A 23,921-nucleotide genomic window follows, 5' to 3' on the forward strand; every position below is an offset into this window, starting at 1 on the left:
CTTGATTATGACTTCTCAAGGAGCTGCATTACAGTGATAATTGAAATTTCATTAAGTACACAGAAAAAGTATATAAAATGACTGAATGTTTTAGATGTGTCATTTTTTCTTATTAATACATGTTTCACCTAAAATGATTTAGTGAACAATGGGATTAACTGGTGAATAAATTCAAACTGGTTATATTTCTAGTTAGCATAGGACAAATCTCAAAAGTCTCAGTGAAAGTTTACGTCTTTTGAAAAATCTCTTAAGTTACTTAGGTTGGCCTTCCAGCTCCTTAAAGTTAGTGGATCTCATAGCTTCTCTCCCTTATTTTGATTCATAGACTGGAAGAGACAAGTTTTCCTGCTTTTTCAGCTCCAAAGATATTTTCTCACTTGACTAAAAAAAAAATCAAACGGAGACTTTTTTTCTTTCTGCAGAGGAGGCTATTGCCTTCAAAAGATTATTCATTATTTCAGCAAACTAGTTCTTGTTTTGAATAATTGTCCTGATTGTCGGTGTGCATGCACCTTGAACATCTCATTGAAGATTTTTTTTTCCCTTTGGCCTACCCAGAGGATGCACTATAGCACAACTTCTCGTGTCCGATGCCAAAAGGATAAAGGTATGCAGGTCATGCATGCTATCTGCTTCTCAGTTTCTTTCCATTTTTTGCCTTGCTTACAAGATAGACCACAAAGCCAAGAAACATGCTCTACAAACATTTCAGTGCCCTTCTATTTGAAGGACTTCTTAAAATTAATATAGCTTTCTGCTTTGTTGCTGGTGTTCCTTTCATTAAAGGGGATTATTTTTTCTCAGCTTGTTCTTTTCCTTTATCGCGGCTTCTGCCCTTTCGGGCCTTCCCTCATGCCCTGTTGTCTTTTTTTTTTAACTGCACTGCAGGGCACTGCTATTGTGGGCTGTAAATATACCACTGTGTTTGATGCAGGCCTGATTGGTTCCTAACCCTGTGTCCTCAGGGTTCTTGCTTTTACAGTACAACTTTACTGGCCTTTGGTGTTTCTGGGCTCCCACCTCCCCTCCACCAATCCCTCAAGCTGGAGGATAATTCAGGTCTCACCTTGCTCATTTTTGACATAGTAGGTCTCTTTTGGGGCAGCCACTTGTTAGGTACCCAAATTGAGAGGACTGTGATCCAGAACTGAGACAGGGTTATCCATGGAAACTGATGTTGTCTGACTATGCCTCTTCTTTTTTCTCCATCAGATGAATTTATAGGGGATTTTAGGACCTGATATGTTACAAGGTCCAGATCCTTCAAATGCCTTTGAAAGTTCTTTGACTTCCTCAATACTAACTGGTAGTCTTCCTATAGTAGTTTCACCTGCAAAGGTATTCTTGCTCAAATAGCGAGGTAGTCATGGAGTCTGCCTCTCCTAAGAAGATATGCTCACATAAAAACCCATGCCAAGTTCCTCTTACACTGTCTGTTGTTGGTGTCGATAAGAAAGAAAGGCAGTTGATCTCAACCCCAAAAGAGACAGCTTAAGAGTTTGGACCTGCTTGAAAGAAAGTCATACATTTCCTTTAGTCTCCAGTTCAGAATTGCAAATTAGCAGACTCTTTTTGTAGGTATAATTTTCAGGCCTATGAGCAAATTACTAATGCTGTGGACTCCTAGCAATAGAACAGAAACACTGTGGACTCCTTGCTGTGGAGGGGCAAGGGGTGTGTGGTTTGTGGTACCACAAACTGCACATGTTGAACATTAAAATGTGCCCTGCACTGCAGATTTGCAGCGCAGGGCCAAAATTCAAAAAGCAAAACAAACAAACAAAAAAACTGCACAAAAAGCAGGGCAAAACATGCGCAACAAGCATGTGCTGGTACACACGGAGTCTGGGTCATTCAGAGAAATGCTTTGGCTGTTCGCTTGGCTTCTGTGCTGCCCAGCTATGCCCCTGCTGCTCCAGGCCACCAGGTAAGACTGTTGGGTCCAGCACTTGCGCTGTCCCCAGCCTCCAGCAGCTCCTGCCTGAAGAGCCAAGAGGAGCTGGGCAAGGGCAGTTTGCCTGTGCTGCAGTAATTTGTGCAGCTGCAATTGCATGCCCCTGTATGTCTGGATGCGGCCTTAGAGTTTATTTAGCAGCTCCTTGCAGGAAATGAAAATTTGTCATTCCACTCATGGATATTTTTCTTTCGTACTCTGTTGCTTCTCTGCTGGCGCATATATCCTTAGAACTACCCAGAAAATGTCAACTATTCTTTAAGTACAAACATTTCACAGCTGCACCAACTTCTCTACCATACATTTGGGGCTACAGGCAAGGTCTCTGCTTGTGCAGTTCAGAGAGACTGTTTGCCCCGTGCAGTGTTAACCTCTTTCCCCTCCCTCCCACGACCTTTCACAAGTAGGCCTGGCCTACTTACAGTCTCCATTGGCCCGTGTTTCTTCAGACCAGTGGGTTCTGGACACTACCACGATGGACTACAGTCCTATCTTACACTCTTACTGGTTATTTCATACACTTCAGTTTTGCTACCTGCTCCAAATTGCTTACGAGTTTCTGTGACAACAGGAGGTGCTCTAGCTGCTAGCTTTGAAGGCAGTAGAAAAGGTCCTGTCACACTTAGGAAATGGGTTTGGCAGTAGTCCTGAACTTTTGTACCTAGTACATGCCAGACTCTACCTGGGGTGCATGACAGATGCCACTCTTAGATTGGGCGGCTTACGGCAGTGACTTTCAGGCATAGGCTGTTTGGACACCAGAAGAGGTAAGGTTGAAAATAAGGACAGTACTGAGTGCATCCATGCCTTCCTCTGTTATATTCATAGAATCATAGAAAATTAGGATTGGAAAGGACCTCCGGAGGTCATCTAGTTAAACCCCCCTGTTCAAAGCAGGACCATCCCCAAGTACAACATCCCAGCCAGGGTTTTTATATACAGGTCATGCTAAGTAACATTACCATAAACTTTTTCTTAGCAGGAAAAGTGAACCAGGTCCATCCTGTGCAGGGAAAATGGTCTTCCTGTGATGCTGCCTCTGCCATCAGAAGACACTTGTTCACGATGCACCTGCCTCATCTTCAGAATCCCTAGACAGTCTGTCTCAGCAGACTTGTCTCCCTATACCAGGAGTGGGAGGTTGAGGGCTTGGTTCTTCGGTCCATCTTAGCAGCTTAGAGTTAACAAATAATAACTTGTTTGTATCAGAAGTCAGCATGAATTTCCAGTTTTCCTACCCCATTGAGATTTTGTCCAGGCTCCTTGCCAGTACCTTTTGTTATTCTGTCATCAAAAACCCTGCTGGATACTTCTCAGTTGAGACTTCTGAACCCATGGGTACTTGGTGAGGTGAGGTGGAACTCAGTTTAGATAACCCTGTTAGCTTCCACATGGCTGATACAGTTTTGGTGCCAGGAACCTCTGTTTGTGAACAGCCTGAGGGCTGTGCTTTTAATCTTAGATCTTATCCCTGAGAAAGGGAGAGTGATTCTTCCAGATATGAACCCGCTTTATCTCCACAACCAAGTTGCAGGATGGCTCTTGGGGAAGCAGCCTTGTCTCTAACAGATATCCTTCTGAAAATCATTGCATGAGTCCATCAATAACAGAAAAAAGGGAAATGATCTACTCAAGCAAACAAACATACCCATTGCTATATTTTACACACAAACATTTTGAAATTAATAAGTTTGTGTTTTGGGTGGTTACTTATAATGCTGTGTTATTAAATTATAGTAGATTAAAATAATGAGTGGTAGATAGTTGGTCTGAGTGTGGGCATGGCTGAATGTTCTTTTCATGGCTGCTGTTGCTGCTTGCACCCCGGGAGGGCACTGTGGGGGGTGCCCCTGCATCTGCGCAGGGTGGGTGGGCTGCAGCAGGGCGAGCTGTGGGCCCCTTTTGGCAGAGGCTGGGCTTGGTAAGGGGGCTACAGAGATGGCCGCAGCAGATTTCATTGTAGCTCTGCTCCCAGTGCTGCCGCACGCACCTGGTGCAGCCCTGGCTCTTCACGCCATGTGGGTGGAGGTGAGCCGGGCCTGGCTCTTCCTGCCATGTGGGTGGAGGTGGGGTGTCTAGCTGGGGCTGCACAGGGCACATGGTGGTGCTGGGAGTGGGGCTGTGGTGAACTATGGGGTGGCTATAGCCCACTCCATAGCCCCTGAGCCCAGCCCTTGCTGAGAAGAGCCCGGCGTAACCCTGGTTCCAGCCGCCAGCTGCAGCCTACCTGTCCTGCACAGGACTAGGGGCACATGCTCCCCCTCCCCCACCCTCTCTGTGCCCTCCTGGGGTGCAAGCAGCGGTGGGACCCACCCCCCCACTGAGCCTCAGCTCGGTCCTGTGTCCTGCTCCGCCCTGGCTGGGCAGTGCATACCCTTGCCTCCTCCCTCGCTGCAGGGGGTGTTGATCTGCCTGCCCCCGACTTGTCAGCTGCATGCAGCTGTATCAGCCAATATGCCTCCTTAAATAATGGCAATTGGTATTAGCACCCAAAATCTCTCAGTGTACCCCGAGATAGTGCATGTGCTGCTCCAAGGTTTGTGGTTACTATACTTTTTTCTTATCCACATACTGAGTTTGAGGAGTGTGAAGAAATATTTGAAAAAAGTGGTAGGAAAGAGGGAATCCAAAACCATTACATTTACTTCTGAGTTCTTTCCTGTCTTTCATCCAGTCCAGCCGTTTCCTACAAAAGCTACCCTTTAAAGTAGCACAATTACAGTGAAGCGGAAAGATGTAATGAAATCGCTCCCAGTTTTTCTTTGTTAGAGAATATACTTAAAAGCAACCTAAGCACTTTTCAACCCAAAGGCTTCTTTAAACACTGAGTGAGGGAGTGAAGGATATCTCTGCCGGCTCTCTGACAAACTTTGCAGCACTTTTAGAATAGAAGAGACCCCCATCATCTGCTTACCTTTCCCTCACCCGTTCTGTTACATAATGCCCTCCAGCTCTAGTGGGTCAGAGAAGCCATGGTACCCTTTCCAAAGCAGGAGAGAAATAATTACGCCTGCTATCTTTTTTTCCTCTCAGGAGAGAAGGTCATGGCATTTTCTTCCAGTGCACCTTTCTGTCTTCCTGTGTCAAGAGATAATTGACAAACTAGCTAGCAGTATTGATGGGGAGGAGGACATTTAATTGTGCTCCTCGTTGTAGGAAAGCTATGGGGCTTGACCTGATTCCTGGCACAAAGCAGAGGTGTTCTGACACTAGAGTTTGATGTTTGCTTTTTTCTCTTGGCTTTGGTAGAAATACTAAGACAAATTTTCGAGCAGTAGAGCCCATGGGGAGTGTTTAGAGCAGCCCGGTCTTAGTCAGTAGTAACAGTAGGCAAAAAACTTGCTCCTAAGCTGGAGGAATCAAGCAAGCCCCTCTGAGGCTAACATGAGAAACCCCTGAGGGTGAAATATCTAGCTAGATAAGGGAACAAGTAAGAGAAGTACAAAATGATGACTTTTTAAAAGCTGTTTGGTTTTCAATTTACAGCAGCTTCTCTTTAAATATAACCAGGGGCGTCAAACTCACCACAGACCAGATTTGAATGCAGTGGCAGCCTCGGAAATTAATGCAGCCATCACTCCCCTCGCCCCCACCCCATCAGCTGCCACCAACACACATCCCCAGCTGGGTTTGCTGGCATTGTCCCCTCTGGCCCAGGCACCTCTTGGCGCCCAGTCATAGTTTGATACCCCGCTTGAAACAGTGCAGAGAGTACAAACGACTCAGGTGTAAGTTGTTTTTTGTTGCAATTGCTAGTATGCTGGTAGGGAATTGGATGGTGCATTAGTGTTAGAATACTATGCAAAATGAAATCAATAAGGTTGGAAATTGAAGGCTAAAATCTGCGTATATGACTTTCTTCTAGTATTCTTTAAAATTAAAACTTAAGTTTCTCTTCAGTATTCAATTGAATTAGTTATTAAAATTGCCAATTTAAAAAAAAGTGTTGTGTTTTTTTTAAAAGCAGATTGTTGATGAACTGTGTATGTCCTTTCTCATGATATCAGTGAAGCAGAAATCCACGAAAAGACCTGTAAAAGAAAAAGAAGTCACCTTGGTAGCAGTGGACTTTCAGTTGAAATGGTCCTTTCCTTGCGGCAGTATAATCACCTGAATACCAGATTCAAGCTAAAATAGTATTAAGCTAAAATTGTTCAGTTGAAACTAAGTTACAGAAATGGCTTATGCCAGAAGTGTGTATTGTGACTTGGGTTACTTCCTACAAGAAGTGTTACGTGACATACTTTAATACAATATTTTGTCACTGCTGCATTTGTGAATTTATTTTAAACAATTTAAAGTTTAGCTACAGTGAGCGATGTAGATCATGTGATAGACTGGGATTGGCCAGCTTCTGACTTACGGGGAGAGGGTGGCAGAGTGGGGAGAGACCAGAGTGGCACTTGGAGAAGGGCAGGGCTTAACTTGTGGCAGCCCTGCTAAGAAGGTTGGCCACTAGTGATAGACACTCATGTGCTTCTCACGGGAGTCTTGTGCCTTTAGTCTGACTCATGCCAGAATTCTTGGCACTTTTTTGCCCTTCAGTGTATGTATAGAGGTGCCTCAGAAGAGCCAGATATTTCATGTAGTTAGATTACTAACCTCCCTGTGAAGATAAGAGGTTGCAAACTAACCAGGCAACCAGGGATGGGCAGCCTGCAGGCTGGTAGTGTACTCCATTTCCCAGCAGCCCCTGCTCGCATGGCTGGGGCTGGTCATTGTGATTAGTGCAAGGCTGGGGTTGCCATGGAGACTGCCCCCAGCCATGATGGCAGGATGCAGAGCAGGGCAGGGGGGGCAGCTTGGTCTGGGGTCAGGACAGAGCTAATATCTGCAGTCTGCATGCTCTGGGGAGGGGTCCGCAGGCAGCGGATCACGGGTCTGCCCCAGCTCCTGGTCCAAAAGCAGCTGATTGTTGATAATGTCATTTTTCCTTTTATTGGTACTGATTCAGCACACCTCTAGAAGACGGTCCAACTCCCCTTCAGGTACTTGAAGGCTGCTATTAAGTGCCCCCTCAGTCTTCTCTTCTCCAGACTAAATAAGTCCAGTTCCCTCAGCCTCTCCTCAGAAGTCATGGACCCCAGCCCTCCAACCATTTTCCTTGCTGAACATAAGCAGAATTATAGCAGATGGCTGTGTGAGACCATGAGGGGACACCAGCTGTTTGTGATGCTTTTCTGCCTTAAAACGTGTCACTTCTCTGGGCAGCTGCATGGGACCCCAGCTGTGCTTCAGCTGATCCACAGAGCAGCACCCTTTGAAGTAAAGACCTCAGCATGCAGCTGTGAGTGGCTTATTCTTAATTTGGCAACCTGCTGCAAAACTATGTGGGTTGTAAACCACCCAGATAAGAAAAAGCTGAGTTTGACTGAGCTGCCCCTTCATTCCTCTCTCTAAGCATGCTTCCCTGTAGTTTTCAGTTTTTCGGTTAATCCCATTTTGAAAGGTTTCCATTAGAAAGTTTCCAGTCTTCCAAGATTTCCAAAGTTGAATCATGCTCAGAGGAAACTAAAACTGACCAGCTTACACATCCGTAGGAGGACTGGAAAACTTGATAAATGAGTGTACAGCATCAGAGAAAAGGAGGAGTGTAAGGACCTCAGGCGATCTAGGATCCTCAGAGGGCAAATGTCCATCTAAACTGCTTTTGAAATCTTCCAAGGCTGGCAATTTCTGCATCTTCTCCAGGAAGCCAGTCCCAGTGCTCATCACCCTCACAGTGAGAGACTTCTTCCTAATAGTGAACGGAGGCTTTTCCCTGCTGTAATTTAAGACTGTTGTTCCTTGTCCTTTCCCTTGTGGCTACAGAGGAAAGTTTGTCTATTCTTGCTTGACTCTTGGTTCTTGTTTGACACATGGCCCAAAAAGTTGGCCTTAAATCATCCAGAGAAGCTGACTTGAAAAATGAGTAACTGTTTCATGCGTAAATGACAGCTTCATGTTTGTTAGGAGCAGCTTAAAAAAAGGGGAAGACATTTCTTCTCATAACTTGTAAGCTGTAGACATTGTTTCCTAGTTGAACGTCTTTTAACTATTTGTTTTGAATGTCATAATTGCAATGTGAATATGATGTTTCAGGGTGCTTTAATGTTTGTGCTCAGGGTCATGCGTTATTAATCAGCAATCTTTTGCGATCATTTACTCTTTTTAGGAGCAAACATTGCTTTCTTCCGTCATGTGTCATTCCCTTGGCCCCTCATGCTCTCCAGGTCTGTTATCTCAGTCTGCTTTTGTCACATAACTAAAATTAACTTTAAACATGCAACCTGTAAGTATTATTAGATGATTTATTTCTTATTGTACTTTAGTTAGTAATACTCAAATTTTTAAAGTCAGAAAGTACTATTATATTACTGCCAGATATTAATACTATTAAATAATATCTGAAAACTAGCAATATGGATCAAAATGTAAGTAGTTTTTTTAATTGCATCTGTAACATGAGATAGAAGAATGTAGTGCAGTAATTCTGTGCATTTTCTGGTGATTAGTGAATATAATCATAAATATGAAATTCCAATGAAGTAAAAATAAGGCACAGAAATAAGCTATCAAAATAATAAGAAATAATTTGACTGAAGGTTGATGTCTGTGTTACTGGACTCTGCTTGATCTAGCAAATCCATAATCGTGCATATGTGATGAGAGAGGCATTTGAAGTGCTTTGCTGTTAGCTTGGTATAAAGAACCATTAAAATGGAAATATTGATATGCTTTCCTAATTTTTTTTAATAGCTTTAGAATTTTAGTTGGACTTTTGCAAGGCTTTTATTTCCAAAGGTGTCGAAAATGATTGATAAAGGGAAACTAATAGGTTTCTGTGGTATATCCATCCTTTGACAAATGCATCTAGTTTGAAATGTACGGGGATGTTTCTGAAAGTAACAGAAGTTTTGAAATAATACAGTTTTTGTGTGCCATGCTCATTTACCACTATGTAGAGAAGTGATATGGACCAGTAAGCAATGAGCGCGTTTCACACTACTGCCTTCAGTGTTTGCCACTGCTGTGTAGTTTCCTTCTTGGTTGCAGACATATAGCTTGGGCAGCCATTTTGCCATTAGGTTGTCATTATACATCCACATTATCCTTGGGTTTTTACTAGTAACTTAGTTAGTAAACTCTTTTTTTTAAAACCATTTAGGAAGAGATTGACTCCTGTGTTTAGTCCTGGGGTCAGATCCAGATCACAGGGGCTCCTGGGCTGGGACCATGGAACCTGCAGCAGCTGCAGTGGGTCCACACTTGGGTAGCGGCACATATCTGGGGGTGCACCAGTGCAGGGCTGCATTTGGGTGACACTGCAGATTTGTGGGGGGGTGCTGCTGCTGCCAGGCCATATCGATCAGGGGCCTGTATTCTGTAGCAGGCCGTACACTTTGCTTCTGGCAGGCCAGGTGTTTGACTACCCTGATATAAAACTTTTGCATTAATACTTCAGTAACATCTTATACAAAGGAAGACCAGCTCTTTCACCTGCACTGCCTTTCTCCTTTAGTTAAGGTGCTGGAACTCACAGCGGGCATTCCAGAGAAGATCCAGCAAAATGAAGGGGACACCAAATATGACCCTGAACTGATTTATAAAGGTTAAAAAGAACAGGAATGAAAGGAGGAACATCTTCCTCCCCATTAGGACAAGAAACACAATTTAAAACAACTTTGCAAGCCATCTTTTGAATGCAAATGAAATACTGACCATTTATTCTTTTGAAAAACAAACATTGATTTCTTATCTGCCGTACAATTTTATCCCCCCTTACCCTACTTCCCCAGGTCTGTTATCCACATTTTGCCTTTGTCAGATAACTAAAATTTACTTTAAACATATAATAATTTAAACAGTATTAGATAATTACTTCTTATTCAATGTTAAACAATAAAGGTACAAGATTTGAAGGGGAAGTATACTAAGTGTTGTTTTTTTTCTTTCTTTTTTTCTCCAGACTTCTGTGAAGAGAGATGCAACTCAAATTACGGTTAAAGAAGACAAAGTCTATCTATTGAAATACAATATAGGAGATCTAGTCTGGTCAAAAGTGTCTGGTTTTCCATGGTGGCCATGTATGGTTTCAGCTGATCCTGTTCTTCATTCCTACACTAAATTAAAAGGTATGTTTCCATCGCTGCAAACATTTTCCCTCCCTTCAAGTGTGTGGAGGTGTTAATTTCTGGGAGATTCAGAACTTTAATAAGTACATTCTGAAATCTTGATATGTTAAATGAAATCTGTACCAGTCTCTTGTCTAGAAGGTGATTGAAATAGTTTTCACTTTGTGGTGGCCTCATATAGAGTGTTACAGTAATTAACTGCCAATGGCTACTTTGTCCCTTTTTTAAAAGTGAGATTTTTTTTTTTTGGCGACCTTTATATTTCAGGGCTTTTTTTTCAGGGGTATTGTAGGTGAGTGGATTCAATTTAAACTTTCCTAAAAGCTTATTAGTAGCATTTTTAGAAATGATAAATGACTTAGTTTCACTGATGGTTAGTGGCATTTAGATTTTTTTAAGTGCCTCACTGATGTTTGACAATTTTCCTTGTTTATTTAAGTCTAATTTAATTTAACGAGCTGTGACTTGGTAGCGATGCATCAGCTGTCTTGCTGGCACCCAAAGAAGTTTTGTGGCTTCTGGAAGGTGGAAAATTCTGGACCTTTTTTTTTTTTTTTGGCTGAGCAGCCAAAAAGTACTGTCAAATGGAGAGTGACAGTGTAAGTACCCTGGACTGTACTTCTCCTGCTTGCTGGCAGGGAGAAAAAAGCTGGCAGCCATTTTGCAGTATGGTGTCTTCAGACTTCTAGCCTGTCAAAGAAAGTTGGCTTCTCTTCTTACGGCATGCATCCCAAATTTGGAAGGCTGTTTTGGCAGGAAAAATATGTGCGGTATGCTAGTAGATATGGATAATTCCTTTTCATTGTGACAGGAACATTAGCTAAGCCTTGCCTGGGTTTTGTCTGGCTGAACAGTCTTTCTTCTCTTAAGAGTGTGGCAAAGGAAATAATCTCTGCCTGTTAGATAGACCAAAAAGTTACTCTATAGTAGAGGTGCACTGATATGTCAGTCTGTACCGTATTGGCATTGATAAAAGGAAAATTGATGTTATTGGCAATCAGCTTTTTTTTGTCCGGTGTAGTTGATAATGTCACTGATAAATGGTGTGTGAATGCATGCAGCCGCAGCATGCACGTGGCCAGGAATGGAGCTGGGCAGCTTGGAGAGCAGTGTCCTGCTGGTAAGTCTGTGATGGGGGAAGAGGCAGGGGAGAGCAAAGAAGCATGTGGTGGGGCCAGATTGGGGCCCCTAGTGAGGGAAGGAGGTGGGACAGGGGCAGGCACTGCCCAGTTGGGCTGGAGCTGCAGGGCATATGGAGGAGTGGGGAGAAGGGGGCAGCTCCCGGCTGCTGCGTGCAACCCTGGGGAGGCATGGGGGGCATGTGACCCCTGAATGGGCTGTGCCAGCTTCTTTTCAGTAGGGGGCTGGGCTGGGGCTGCATTCAGAATGGGCAGGGTGGGCTGCAGCGCTGGGAAAGGAGTTATGGCGAATTTTGGGGTGGCTGTAGCCCATCCCGAATTCCACCCCAACACTGCTGCTGCTGCCCGCCATGCCCCCCTGGCCCCAAGCAGAGCCCCGGCCCAGCCCCTTACTGGGAAGAGGCTGACACAGCCACTGAGCCTGCAGTGGGCAGCCCACCCTCACCCCGCACACAAATCTGGGGGGATACATGCCCCCCATGCCTCCCCCCAGGGTGTGTGCAGTGGTGAGGAGCTGCCCCGCTCCCTCCCTGTCCCCTGATTTCCCCCAGACAAGCCACTTGCAGTTCTGTCTTGCACCCCTCCCTGGCTAGGCAGCGCCTGCCCCAGCCCTAGCCCCACTCTCTCCCTCACCATGGGAGCCTCTTTTCAGCCTCCTACACCCCTTTCCTCTCCCTCCCTCCCCCCCCACAGACTTACCGGCTAGACAAGCTGCAGGGTTGCATTTCGACAGTTGAAGCGGTATCGGCGGATATGGCTGGTTAATAATCTGTATTGGCCAAAAAAATCTTTATTGGTGCACCCCTACTCTAGTTAAGATTGTATACTATTTTTCGCTGTGGCCACAGGTTTGGCTCTTCTCTTAAATCCATTGATTTACTAGCCTCAGAGCTGATGTGGAAGTACAAATTTTCTCTGGAACTTGAAGTGAATCTGAAGTGGTGGGGAGGGTCCAAAAAGGTGAGAACAGGAGGATTCAAGGAGCATGAAAAAATTGTTATCCTTTTTATCCCTCTTCAGCAGGTTGTTTTTCTTCCTTATTTCTAGTTTATGGGAAATTCCCAAGCTCAGTTCTTTGTCTAGTACCACATTTTAGCTGATTCGGCTAAATTTGAAAAACATGATGTTTCTGTGGGGCATCTGTGCTATCAAGTTTATATGATATGAAATTGTTCCTAGAGGAAATAATTTTATACAGAGAGAAAATCTGGTCTTTTGTTGTACCGAGAAAGATGTTGAGAATGTAAGCTAAGGATTAGGAAAGCATGCCAGTGAAAAAGTTTGTTCTTTTTGTGTAGTCAAGGAATGGTTTTCAGTTGTTTGAGACTCAAAGGACCCCTCAAAACTTGTTGAAATGAGGTGCCATTCAGTTCACAAAATGAATTTACTTGTTACAGTGCTTACCTCCTGATTAGGCTGATGGGGGTGGCAGGGAGAGAACCCAGTTGAGAATCTTTTGTACTAAAGGTACAGAGTCTCTTGACTGGCACGATCTGCCAGGGCTGTGCATGTATCCTGTTTCTTCTCATGGATTTCAGTGCACTAGGGATCACATCTCTCCCTTGGTTTAGTCTTTGAGCCTGTGAGAGTGGGACAGAACCCAGCAGTTTCCTGACTCACTACTATGTTTAGCAATATAAACTCAGTTTTAAGGGCTTGTCTTGACAAAGCTTGTCCTTTTTGTCTTGTTTTTCACTGATGAGATGGCCCACTGTAAGTCGTATTCCCCACTGACATCTCTTCATTGTTAGGCCAAGGGCTCTGCCCAAACTACAATATCTTGTATCATTCCTAAGCTATTTGCATCCAGTCCATGGTAGTCTGATAATAGACTAATTCCACAAAGGGCAAATGAAAGGGCTGGTTTTCCCTCACTGCAGCCTCTGTTCACTGTCACTGAAAGGACCAGAGGGAAAAGGTGGCCTGCTGATAACAAATTATGGCTTGCATGAGTAAAAGCTTGTTGACCTCTGCTACATGGTATTGCTGCTCTGCATATATGCTGATGTACTGTTTTCTGGGCATAAGTAGAGATTTCTTTACTTATCTCTGTCCAGCCTAAACGAAGCTACTTTTATACCAGTGGCACTATGGGTCTTTTTACCAGGAATGGAAACTTAGTAAAAGTGCCTTTCATGACATTTTGCTCAAGTTATATTAGTCTTGCTGGAGACTGTTCATAGAATCATAGAAGTAGGGTCGGAAGGGACCTTGTAGATCTTCAAGTCTGACCCCCTGTCTGGGAAGGAGAAAAACTTTGTCTCCAGTCTCTCCCTCCCTGCTAGCGTGCTCACTTCACCCCAAATTTTGGTATCGTCAGCAAATTTAAACAGGTTGCTTTTCACCCTGTCGTCCAACTCGCTGATAAAGAAATTGAACAGCGCGGGCCCAAGGACCAAGCCCTGGGGGACTCCGCTACCCACTTCTCCCCAGGTCGAATATGACCCATCCACCGCTACCCTCTGAGTGCGACCCTTCAGCCAATCTGCAATCCATCTGACTGGGTAGGCATCCATGCCACAGTCGCCCAATTTTTTAATGAGGATGGGGTGGGAGACAGTGTCAAAGGCCTTGCTGAAGTCCAGAAAGACTACATCGACGGCGACACTTGTGTCCAATGCTTTTGTGACCTGATCATAAAAGGCAATCAGGTTGGTCTGACATGACCTGCCCATAATGAAACTGTGCTGGTTGCCTTTGAGCATCATCTCTGAGGCCGGCTCATCACAGATGTGCTCCATGATGATCTCAAAGTTTCCCTAGGGTTGAGGTAAGACTGATGGGCCTATAGTTGCCTGGGTCTTCCCTCCTCCCTTTTTTAAAGATGGGGACCACATTGGCTATCTTCCAGTCATTTGGCACCTAGCCTGAGCACCACGAGTGCTCGTAAAGCCATGCCAAAGGCCCTGTAATAACCTCTACTAGCTCCCTCAACACCCTGGGGTGGAAAGCATCTGGACCGACTGATTTGAACGTGTCCAGCCCCTCCAGAAGCTCTCTAACCCGGTCCTCCCCAACCTGAGGTCCAGAGGTGTTCCCCTTGAGTCCGTGTTGTGTCACGGTGGGGAAGTCCCGGTCTCTGCCCAAGAAAACAGAGGTGAAGAATTGGTTAAAGAGGTCTGTTTTATCCTCTGGCGCAACCACCAGATTGCCCAGAGAATCGTGCAGGGGCCCCACATTTCCTGGTGCTTTCTTCATCCTCCCTGTATATTTGAAAAAGGACTTTTTATTATCTTTGATTTTGGATGCTAGTCCTAGCTCTATGTCTGCCTTAGCTTTCCTGACAGCTCCCCTACAGGCCCGAGCAGAGGAGGTATGCTCCTGTTTGGAGATAGCACCCCCCTTCCACTGGTTGTACACCACCTTTTTGGCAATCGGACATTCCCAGACACCCTTGGTGAGCCAGGGGGGCTTTCAGGCACTCTTGCTCCCCTTTCAGGCACTCTTGCTCCCCTTGCTTCTTGTTGGGATGGTCACCCCTTGGGCCTTGAGTATTGTCTCCTTAAGGAACGACCACTCATCTTGGGCACTGATCTCCCCTGCTCTTGAACCCCAGTGCCTCTCCCACTAATCTCAACTCGTTGAAGTTGGTTCTCTTGAAGTCTAGGGCTATCGTCTTGCTGCAGGCCCTTGACACCCTGTGCTGGATGGTGAATTCCAGCAGGCGATGGTTGCTATCACCCAGGTGGTCAAGGACTTGGAGACCCCTTACCAGGTTGTCACTTGTGGAAGGGACCAGGTCCAACAGGGCATTTCCTCTGGTGGGACTGTGCACCTCCTGAATCTCGGCCAGGAACCTCCTGGAACGGTCCAACCTGGCTGACTGTTCCTCCCAGCAGAAGTCCGGGTAATTTAAATCACCCAGGACAACTACATCCCTTGCCTTAAGTGCCTCTGCAAGCTGGCCAGAAAATTCCAGGTCCAGCTCCTCCCCTTGATTAGGGGGTCTGTAGTGGACCCCCACCATTAGATCCCTCTCCCCACGGCCCCCTTGTATCTTGACCCATAGCACTTCAGCTTGCCCCTCCTCTGACTCCATTCTGCTGGCAGAGGATGTGTATTGCTCCTTGACATAGAGCGCTACACCCACACCTTTCCTTCCTTCTCTATCCCGCCTGTAAAGCCTATAGCCCCTAATGCTAACTACCCAGTCATGGGATGAATCCCAACATGTTTCTGTAAGCCCTATTATGTCTGGGTCTGAACTGGCTATTCTGAGGGCGAGTTCCTCCTGTTTATTCCCCATACTATGAGCATTGGTATATAGGCATTTAAGGCCTTGCCTAGCTGTGTGTGCCAACCCCCAATTTGGGAGACTGTCTGGGCACTCCTTGCATTTGTCACCTGTCTTGCTTGGGTGGTGTCTCCTCATCTTCCTGTGGCCCCCTCCCCTGGCAAGGCTAGTTTAAAGCTCGCCGTACGAGATCAGCCAACCTAGAAGAGAAGACACGCTTGCCTTCAGGAGAGCAGTGAAGTCCATCCCACCCCAGCAAGTCCCCTGCCCGAAAGCATGGGTCATTATCTAGGAACCCAAGGCCTGCCTGGTGGCACCAACTGCATCAGCACCGGTTGACCTTCCCAATGCAGGCCCCATGTTGCCGTCCCCGCCTACTCACCAGAAGAGAGGAGAATACCACCTGTGCCCCCGTCTCCTTAAACTTGTTCCCTAGAGCCTTGAAATCCTTCATAGTGCGGTCAGGGTTGCCCCTGGCTGTGTCATTCGTCCCCACGTGGATGACAACCATGGGGTACTGGTCTGTAGGCCAGGATCCTCTCTGTGATGTCTCTAACCTGAGCCCCAGCCGTGAAGCAGACCTCTCACGTTATGGGGTCAGGCCGGCAGATGGGACCTTCCAATCTTTGTAGGATGGAGTTTCTGATGATGAGGACCCGGCGTTTCTTCATGCTGGTGTTCACTCCCTGCCCATTCTTTGTCATGTGGGGAGTGGCATCATCCCCACTGGAGGCAATTTCTCTGTCTTTCTCCATCACAGCTGCCAGGGCATTGAACCTGTTCCCCAGGTGAACCTGGGGAGCTTCCACCACTCTAGGCCTAGCAGCTCTGGATTTGGACACCTTCTGCCACTCCTGCATTGGATGCATCTCCTGTGGAGGCTGTACGGTGGGAGACCGGGCCTGCAGAGAACAGAAATAGGCATCAATTTTATCCTCTGCATCCCTGATCCCCCTCAGCCTGCTCACGTCAGCCTGGAGCTCCCTCACCTGCTCCTCCAGGGCCCTAAGTCGTGCAAAGGAGGGACAGGCAAGGGGACCACCAGGCATGTGTTGCATGTGTCCAGCAGCTGATCCCCGTCCATGGATGTTAAAGCATTCCAAGACTCACATTGCAGAGACCCTGGAAGTTGCACTACATTCATGCAAGGGGAGTCCCATAAAGTTTTTGGTATGTTGAGCTGCACAGGTTCAGGTCAGAATAGCTTTCTGTGTCAGTGAAAGGATCCTGAAATCAGGTAGATGGCTCTGGCAAACTGTATTCTCTTTGTACTTCAAAGTGAGAGATACCAAAGAACTTTGGAGTAGCATCACAGGAAAGTTGAGCTGAAAGGGACTTTAAAATGTCATCTAGTCCAATTACCTGCTCAGGACAGAACCATCCCTGCTGTCTGTCCAATCTGCTTTTGAAAATGTCCAGAGGCCGAGAGTCCACAGTTTCTCTAGGCTGCCTGTTCTGGTGCTTGAGCACCCTCATAGTCTGAACAGTTAATCTCCAGCCTAACTTTCCCCTGCTGCAGCTTGAGACCATTTCTTTGTCCTCTCCTCTACAGCCACAGAGAGAGGCTCATCTCCATTCTGTCTTTAAATCCGATTCAAGTATTCGAAGACTGTTACCACCACCTGCTTTCTGTCCCCCCCAGCCTTCCTTTCTTTAGACTAAATAGCTAAATTGCTCTTTCAGGCTGTCTTAGCAAGCCATGCTTCTTAGACCTCCAGTCATTTGCATTGCTCTGCACAGGATTCTTTCCAGTCTGTCCACATACTTCTTGAAGTGTGGGGCCCAAAACTGGACACAGTACTCCAGATGAGGCCTCACCAGTTCTGAATAGAGCAGAAGAATCACTTCCCTTGGTTTGCAAGTGACACTCCTGTTAGTACAACCCAGTGTGTTGCTGGCATTTTTGCAACAAGAACACAATTGTTGGCTCATTCAGCTTGTGGTCTGCGCTGTAGGGGTGGCCAGCCTGTGGCCCAAGTGGCATGAGCGACCTTTATGCGAGACACGCAGCAGATCAGAGTCAGGAAGGACAGCAGCAGATAGGGAAGGGAATAGAAAGCAGAGGAGGAAATTGTGCTCCCTGCTCTGGGTAGGGAGTAGAAAGCAAAGCAGGAGTTTGGGGATCAGAGTGGCAGTCAGGGAGGAAGTTGGGTTAATTTGTAGCATGCCTAGCAAAAAGGTTGGCCCTCACTGGTCTACCGTAATCCCCAGGTTTTTCTTTGCAGTATGCAGTTGTTCCCGAGTCTATATTTGTACATGCAGTTATTCCATCCCAAGTGCAGGACTTTGCATTTGTCCTTACCAAACACTTCTGTGTTCCAAATCAGGGCCCATCGTGTTGGCAGCTCATGGAAATTCCAAGTTCAGGGGACACACGCAAAGAGTATTATATCCATGTGTTTGCTAGACAGAGCTGTAGTATCAGGTCCGGTTAGTAAAATACAACTTTCTTATCTGGGAAAGGATCACTCCTTACCTGCCAACTCCTGCAGGATAGCAAGGAAAACCTACAGAAGTTAGCAGGAGAGCTTGATTTCTCTGCCATGGATTCATTAGACTGACCTAAAGGTAAATGGCTGTGCCAGTTGTAATGAGGTGAGCCTCATGGCTTTTAGGTGTCTGGCATACACGCATGTTACAAACCACTATAGGGGACCTACACTTTGAGGAATTGGAGTGTTTTACCTGAAGTGCCCCATCCCCCTCAAAGGCTCAAGAGCCATGCTGTATACCAGGACCTCATATTAAGCTAAATAAGTATTAGCAGAGGGTATGTGTCCTCGCATCAACAGCCAGAGTACTTTAGAAAGGACCTAGGTATTCCAGAAGACACCTATTTTATACTTCTTCAACAAACCTGCCCCCTCTTAGAAGCAGCAGATTTCACAGGAGCATAAAGAATCACTTGCCTGCCTTGCCTTTAGGACACCACTTACCTTTTTCTGCTAATATTAGGCATTGAAGTCTTTGCCCAAGATATGCCCTAATTATTTTTAGTCATTGCTTCCACCTATACCTTTTTTCCTTGCTTTCCAGGTTGATTCCACTGGTTTGCCCCCCCCCACACACAGTCTGTAATAGAGTTCCCTTGTTTTATCTAGATGTGGGGTTTTCTGTATCAACTATTACACCTCATGGTAATGAGTCTAAGCTGTCATTTTTTAACTTGTTGATGAACAGGCACACACTTTTTTTTGTTTAGAAGACAGAATACAAGGGAAGATGCTTAGATTTCTGCTATTTCTTTTATCCTGAGGAATAATGTGGATTTTAATTCTGTCCTAGACCTGGGGACCTTGGAGCATGTGTATAGATGCTCTAGGATTTGTGGTGGGTTCTGATCTTCAGTTTAAGTTACTGTCATTTGGAATTCTGTTAAATTAAGTGCCTAAAAGTGGTAGCAGCCCATCTCAGGAGAGAGAATATTACTTCTGACTGGATCATTGGCTGACCAGTAATCCAGCTGTAGATTTGTGTCCCCGGCCTCTCCTGTATGCTTTTGTCCAGCTCTCCTGGTTCTCAGGATTCCCAAAATCAAATGAAACGGTCAAGAGCATCCTGATGATCTTCCTAACTGAACATGATTATTTTTTTACTGAGTGGTCTTCCTGCTGCTGTTGTGCCAGCCAGAAGAGTAACTGCACTGCAAACGCTTGTAGTTGATCCTTCTTGCACAGCATTTATATTAATATAATAGGGCTAAACCTCACCCAAAACTCATTCCAGGGTAATCTTGGGATTTATCTACATCAATCTCTGTGGTTTCTTCTACAACTGATACTCTGCACCCTGAGAGAAGAGTTTGCACACTCTGGATATTTCCAGGTCTTATACCATTGAAAGAACCAAACTGTTCAAATCAAATCAAGCCACCCAGTTCCTGCATGTCTCTCCCTCTTTCTCTGCCCATTATAAATGTCAGTCTGTCTCATCTGTTTAACAGTGTGTGGCAGGCCAGTGCATCTTGTTTTCTTCATTACCTCTCCTACTGAATATCACGGCTCACTCCATCATTAAGTTTAGAGAACTGAAAACACTGCCTGATTCATAATATGCTTGTCAGAAATGTAAGGTGGGCATGTAAAATGTGATACTAGTCTTTGTCAGCATTTCATCTTGGATTTAGCCACCAAATCAGAGACCAATTTTGGAAAAGCAGTACTAGAATTCCTGTTCAGGTCATGTAAATGAAACTCTTAATTTCACCTCTTGACAGACACCCACAATATGATCCCCTTGTAGATAAAAAAAAAAAAAAAAAGGGGGGGGGGGGCATCTGTTATAAAATTAATAGGGAAAAAGCATCCCTGGTGTGGAAGGAGGAAAGGGATGGTTGGAAGTAATGAGTAAAAGAAACAACCCTTACTTAACCTACAGCAACCATGAACCATTGAGATGTTGTAATCACCCCATGACGTGCTTTTTCATTTCTACTTTTTGTACTCCTCAGCTGTTGTAGGCTTTCATTTGCAAGGTAAGCGGGAGAAGGTTGCAACCATTTTATCCTTTGACTATACAAGAATCTGAGGCAAAAGAATGTGTGTGTGTGTCACTAATGGACAGTTGCTGTTCAAAAGACTGTAGTTGTAGATGAGGTATGTGTGAATGTGCAGCTGTTTCCACAAGAATATTGTGCTGAAAAACCATAGTTTCTTTTAAAATAAATAACCATTTTTCCTGTCAAAACTGAAGTTAAGACAAAATGTAAACTAACAACAGAAGTGATGGACTAACAACAGAAGTGATGGCCATCAGAATAAGGCAGCGGTGCTCACACAGCCTTTTGGCCCCATGGGCTGAAAGAGCCACATGAGGGCAGTCCATGGGCCTGATGCAGTGCCAGACCCAACACCATGCATAGCCAGATCTAGCCACATGTTGGCCCGACCCTGCATGTAAGGCATGTCATCTGGCCTGCAGGTCTCCCCATGGGTCTGGAAATCTGGCAGCAGTGGAGCTGCAATTAATGATACTACCACGCCCCTACCACCAGATTCTCACACCTTGGGGAGACCTACAAGTTGGATTCTGTGGCCTTGTCAGGAGTACAGGGAATTTCAGAATTTCTTTTGAGTTTATGTCAAACCTTAACCTGAGTTAGGAGTGGAAAGCATCAATACAAGCTCATTTAAAATCTTAAATTGTTGGGATAGGATGGTGGAGGATGTTTGCTAGATATCTCAGGTATACTGCATTTCCCTCTCCCTTTTTCCGTTTAAGGTTCCTCAATAACTTTGGTATTTCTTATCCAGAGGCTTAAAGCATTCCCTCCTTCTTTCACCAGAGCTTAGAGGAGAAAACCACCAGTGATTTGGGGAGTAGGGGTGGAGGATATTTCACTGCAAGTCTTTTCTGTACCTTTTAAAATAAGAGACTTGACTAGTGTGCCAACAAGTTTGGTTAAAATGAAGGTGGTGGAGTAGGAGGTACTTGTCAATGGTTGGTGTATGCATTTCTTTTCAAGAATATTATCATATGCAAAATCCAGGAAATTTCGGAGTTGAAGTGAAGTATATATGATACCTAAGCTTTGAGAATGTAATCTTGACTTTTGAATTAGTTTTCTAATGCAGCTTTTTAATTTGACTTTTAATGTGTTTGAAAGTTAGCATACACTTACACTGTTGACAGATGATTGTGATATTAACTTCAGTCTTACATTTTTTAATGGAGAAACTTGCTGTTCAGTCCAACAGGCAATTTTTTTCTTTATTTGAACATATTTCTACTTTGTTTCCAAATATTTATTTTGGGTGACAGGAAATTAAGAGGCTTTCCAGTCCCTACATACATGATCCTCTAAAATTAATCAAAATAGCCAGATGATTTGTAGGAGAATAAACATTTTAACATCCTTATTGAGTACCTAGTGTCTAAGTTATCTCTGTATTTGATTCGAAAGCCTGTAAAAGTGCTGTTTATTTCCACCATTTGGTTTTAAAGTGCATTAACAGAACCTGGAGTCCTATCTTAATTTTAAAGCTAATTGCTTTGTCCAAAATTACGCAAGGAGTCTTGAGCAAAGCTGGGAATGGCATGTAGATTTTTCTTAGTCATAGTCCAGTCTTTTGAGCATAAAATCCTCTTCCAGAATAAATGCTTATTAGAATGATACTGTTTTAGAGACTGGGTTACTTAGGAACTAGGTTCCTGTTTGGATGAAAAGGGTAACTATTTATTCCTTTTGCTCAAAATTTCAAAGGTTAGGTCAGTGAAGAATTCCAGCTCATTAAGCAGATTTACAGAAGGAAAATTAGCCAAACTGTATTTGTTAGAGTTCCAAGGACAGTAACTTACAGAAATGTGAGAGTGTTAATATACTAAAACTGAAGCGCTAACTCACAAAATTTATTTTTAATTTTCAGGACAGAAAAAGAGCTTTCGTCAATATCATGTACAGTTCTTTGGAGATGCCCCAGAACGAGCTTGGATATTTGAGAAAAGCCTTGTGCCATTCAAAGGAAAAGACCAATTTGAACAATTATGCCAGGAAAGTGCGAAACAAGCCCTCACAAAAGCAGAGAAAATAAAGGTAAGAGTCTTCCCAATATGAACTTGTTTGCAATTTTAGCTATTATAGAACTGTTATTTGCTACACACTATCAAAGGGATAATCTAGAAAGAATTGCCTGCTTGTTAGTGTAGAAAATGTAATTGCTTAGACATTACTTGTTAATTTTGGTGCACACAATTTAAGCAATTGATTCATCCATGGCAAAAAATTACTGTATTTCCTATATACCACACACAATTTTTTTCCCTCAAAAACCAGCTGCTGGAAATTGGGATGTTCATTTAAGTGCAAGAAATGTGATAAAAGCAGGTTCTGCTGTACTTGAGGGAAACCAAAAGTAAAATCTGTAGCCATCCACAGGGAGCAGAACAATGAGCAAGCTCAGCTCCCTAGCTGCTGCTGCCCAGTTACTTTCTACAAGGGAACATCTTAGTTTCCTTTATTCTATTTATTCCTTTATTCTTTTTTATAGCAGAACCATTCAAGCATAACTCACTTAAATATTTAGAATAGAGAGATAATGTATACTTGTTTTCAATTAATGTTAGTATTTTGGAATCGAAAGTAAGCAAGGTTCTCAAATCAGCATCTCTTCTTGCAGATGTTAAAGCCTGTTTCAGGGAAACTGCGACCCCAGTGGGAGATGGGGATAAAGCAAGCAAGTGAAGCACTAGGCATGTCAGTGGAAGAGCGGAAGGCCAAGTACACCTTTCTCTATGTTAGAGATAGACCTCATCTTAATCCTCGAGTGGCAAAAGAAGTTGGTATTGCTGTGGAACCTTTAGAGGAGATAGATGAGTTGTCTTACGCAAATGAAGAAACCACTCAAAGTCTGAAATCGGTGAAGGAATCTGGCATTCCCAACAAGAGAAGGAGAAGGACATCAAAACTGCCTGCAGCTAATGATACTCAAGAAAGTAATGAGTCGGGGACTAAGAATACTACACCCCAAAAGGCATCTGAACAGGCAGAATCCAAAAGAGGGATAGGCTCCCCTGTCACTAGAAAGAAAACTGCAGCATCCACTCCACGAAGCAGAAAGGGAGATGCAGTGTCTCAGTTCTTGGTCTTTTGCCAGAAGCACAGAGATGAGGTTAGTACTTTTGAGCTATTACATGGTGGTGTTGATTGCTGTTGTGTATTGTGCGTGCAGAAATCTTCCTTTCCATATCTGACACAATACCTGAACAGTCAGGTGTATATCACTGCAGGATCCAAAATAAATTAGGTGTTTTGTGTAGACATACTATGACATAGTCCTTGTCTCAAAAGACCATACAAACTCAAGACAAATAGGTAAAATGTAATGATGGAGGCAAGGAAGGAATATGACATTGAATAGAGTATTCTGTGTCAGTCTATTATAGTATTACATCTTGTTAGTGCAATTTCCTATATTTTCATTCCATATACAATTACCAATTAACCCTTCATTTAGACACTGTGAGTTGGGTTTTTTGCATTTTTTAAAAATATATAAATATGTATGGTTATACTTTTTCAGCTTTCTGTCTTGAGTGTCGTGTGTGTGTCGTGTCCCCCCCCCCCCCAACTATTCTCTGGAGACCAATTTATTCATGATAAGAACTGCCATTTACTGGGTCACACCATAGGCTCATCTTGGCCACTATCCTGTGTATCACAGTGGCAGGGTAGATGCTGAAAGGGAGAGTGAGCAGGATATAACCAGGGTTTTTTTCTACTGCTCTTCTCTCACTTGCAGCATCCAGCATTTAAGCTCTAGGAAGTTCTAATTCGTAACTAACTCCCATGCTTAATAGCTACTGATGTGGCTTTCCTTCAAGACTTTGTCCAGTCCCTTTTGGAATTTAGCTAAATTGTCAGCTTCCGTTTGAATTGCATGCTGTGTGAAAAAATAACTTCTGTTTGTTGGCTTAAACTTAGTACCTACTAATTTCATTCTTATGACCTCCTCGCTCTTCTAGTGTATGAGAGAGTAAAT

At 44.3% G+C, this 23,921-nt stretch overlaps 1 protein-coding gene across 4 annotated transcripts in view; it reads left to right on the forward strand.

Moving 5' to 3' along the window:
* NSD2 (nuclear receptor binding SET domain protein 2) overlaps positions 1 to 23,921 on the forward strand; it is a 112,135-nt gene that overhangs the window by 35,142 nt on the left and 53,072 nt on the right. For all 4 annotated transcript variants that reach the window (XR_002104255.1, XM_019552724.1, XM_019552726.1 and 1 more), the window contains exons 3-5: positions 9,906 to 10,071; positions 21,810 to 21,976; positions 22,560 to 23,051. Coding sequence is in view for 3 of the 4 variants with exons in the window: in XM_019552724.1 (XP_019408269.1) it covers positions 9,906 to 10,071; positions 21,810 to 21,976; positions 22,560 to 23,051 (825 nt within the window). In the remaining variant the exon portion in view is untranslated. The remainder of the gene's footprint in view (positions 1 to 9,905; positions 10,072 to 21,809; positions 21,977 to 22,559; positions 23,052 to 23,921) is intronic.

The sequence above is a fragment of the Crocodylus porosus genome, unplaced genomic scaffold (genome assembly GCF_001723895.1).
Source record: "Crocodylus porosus isolate Cpor-Errol unplaced genomic scaffold, CroPor_comp1, whole genome shotgun sequence".
Classification (NCBI taxonomy): Eukaryota; Metazoa; Chordata; order Crocodylia; family Crocodylidae; genus Crocodylus; species Crocodylus porosus.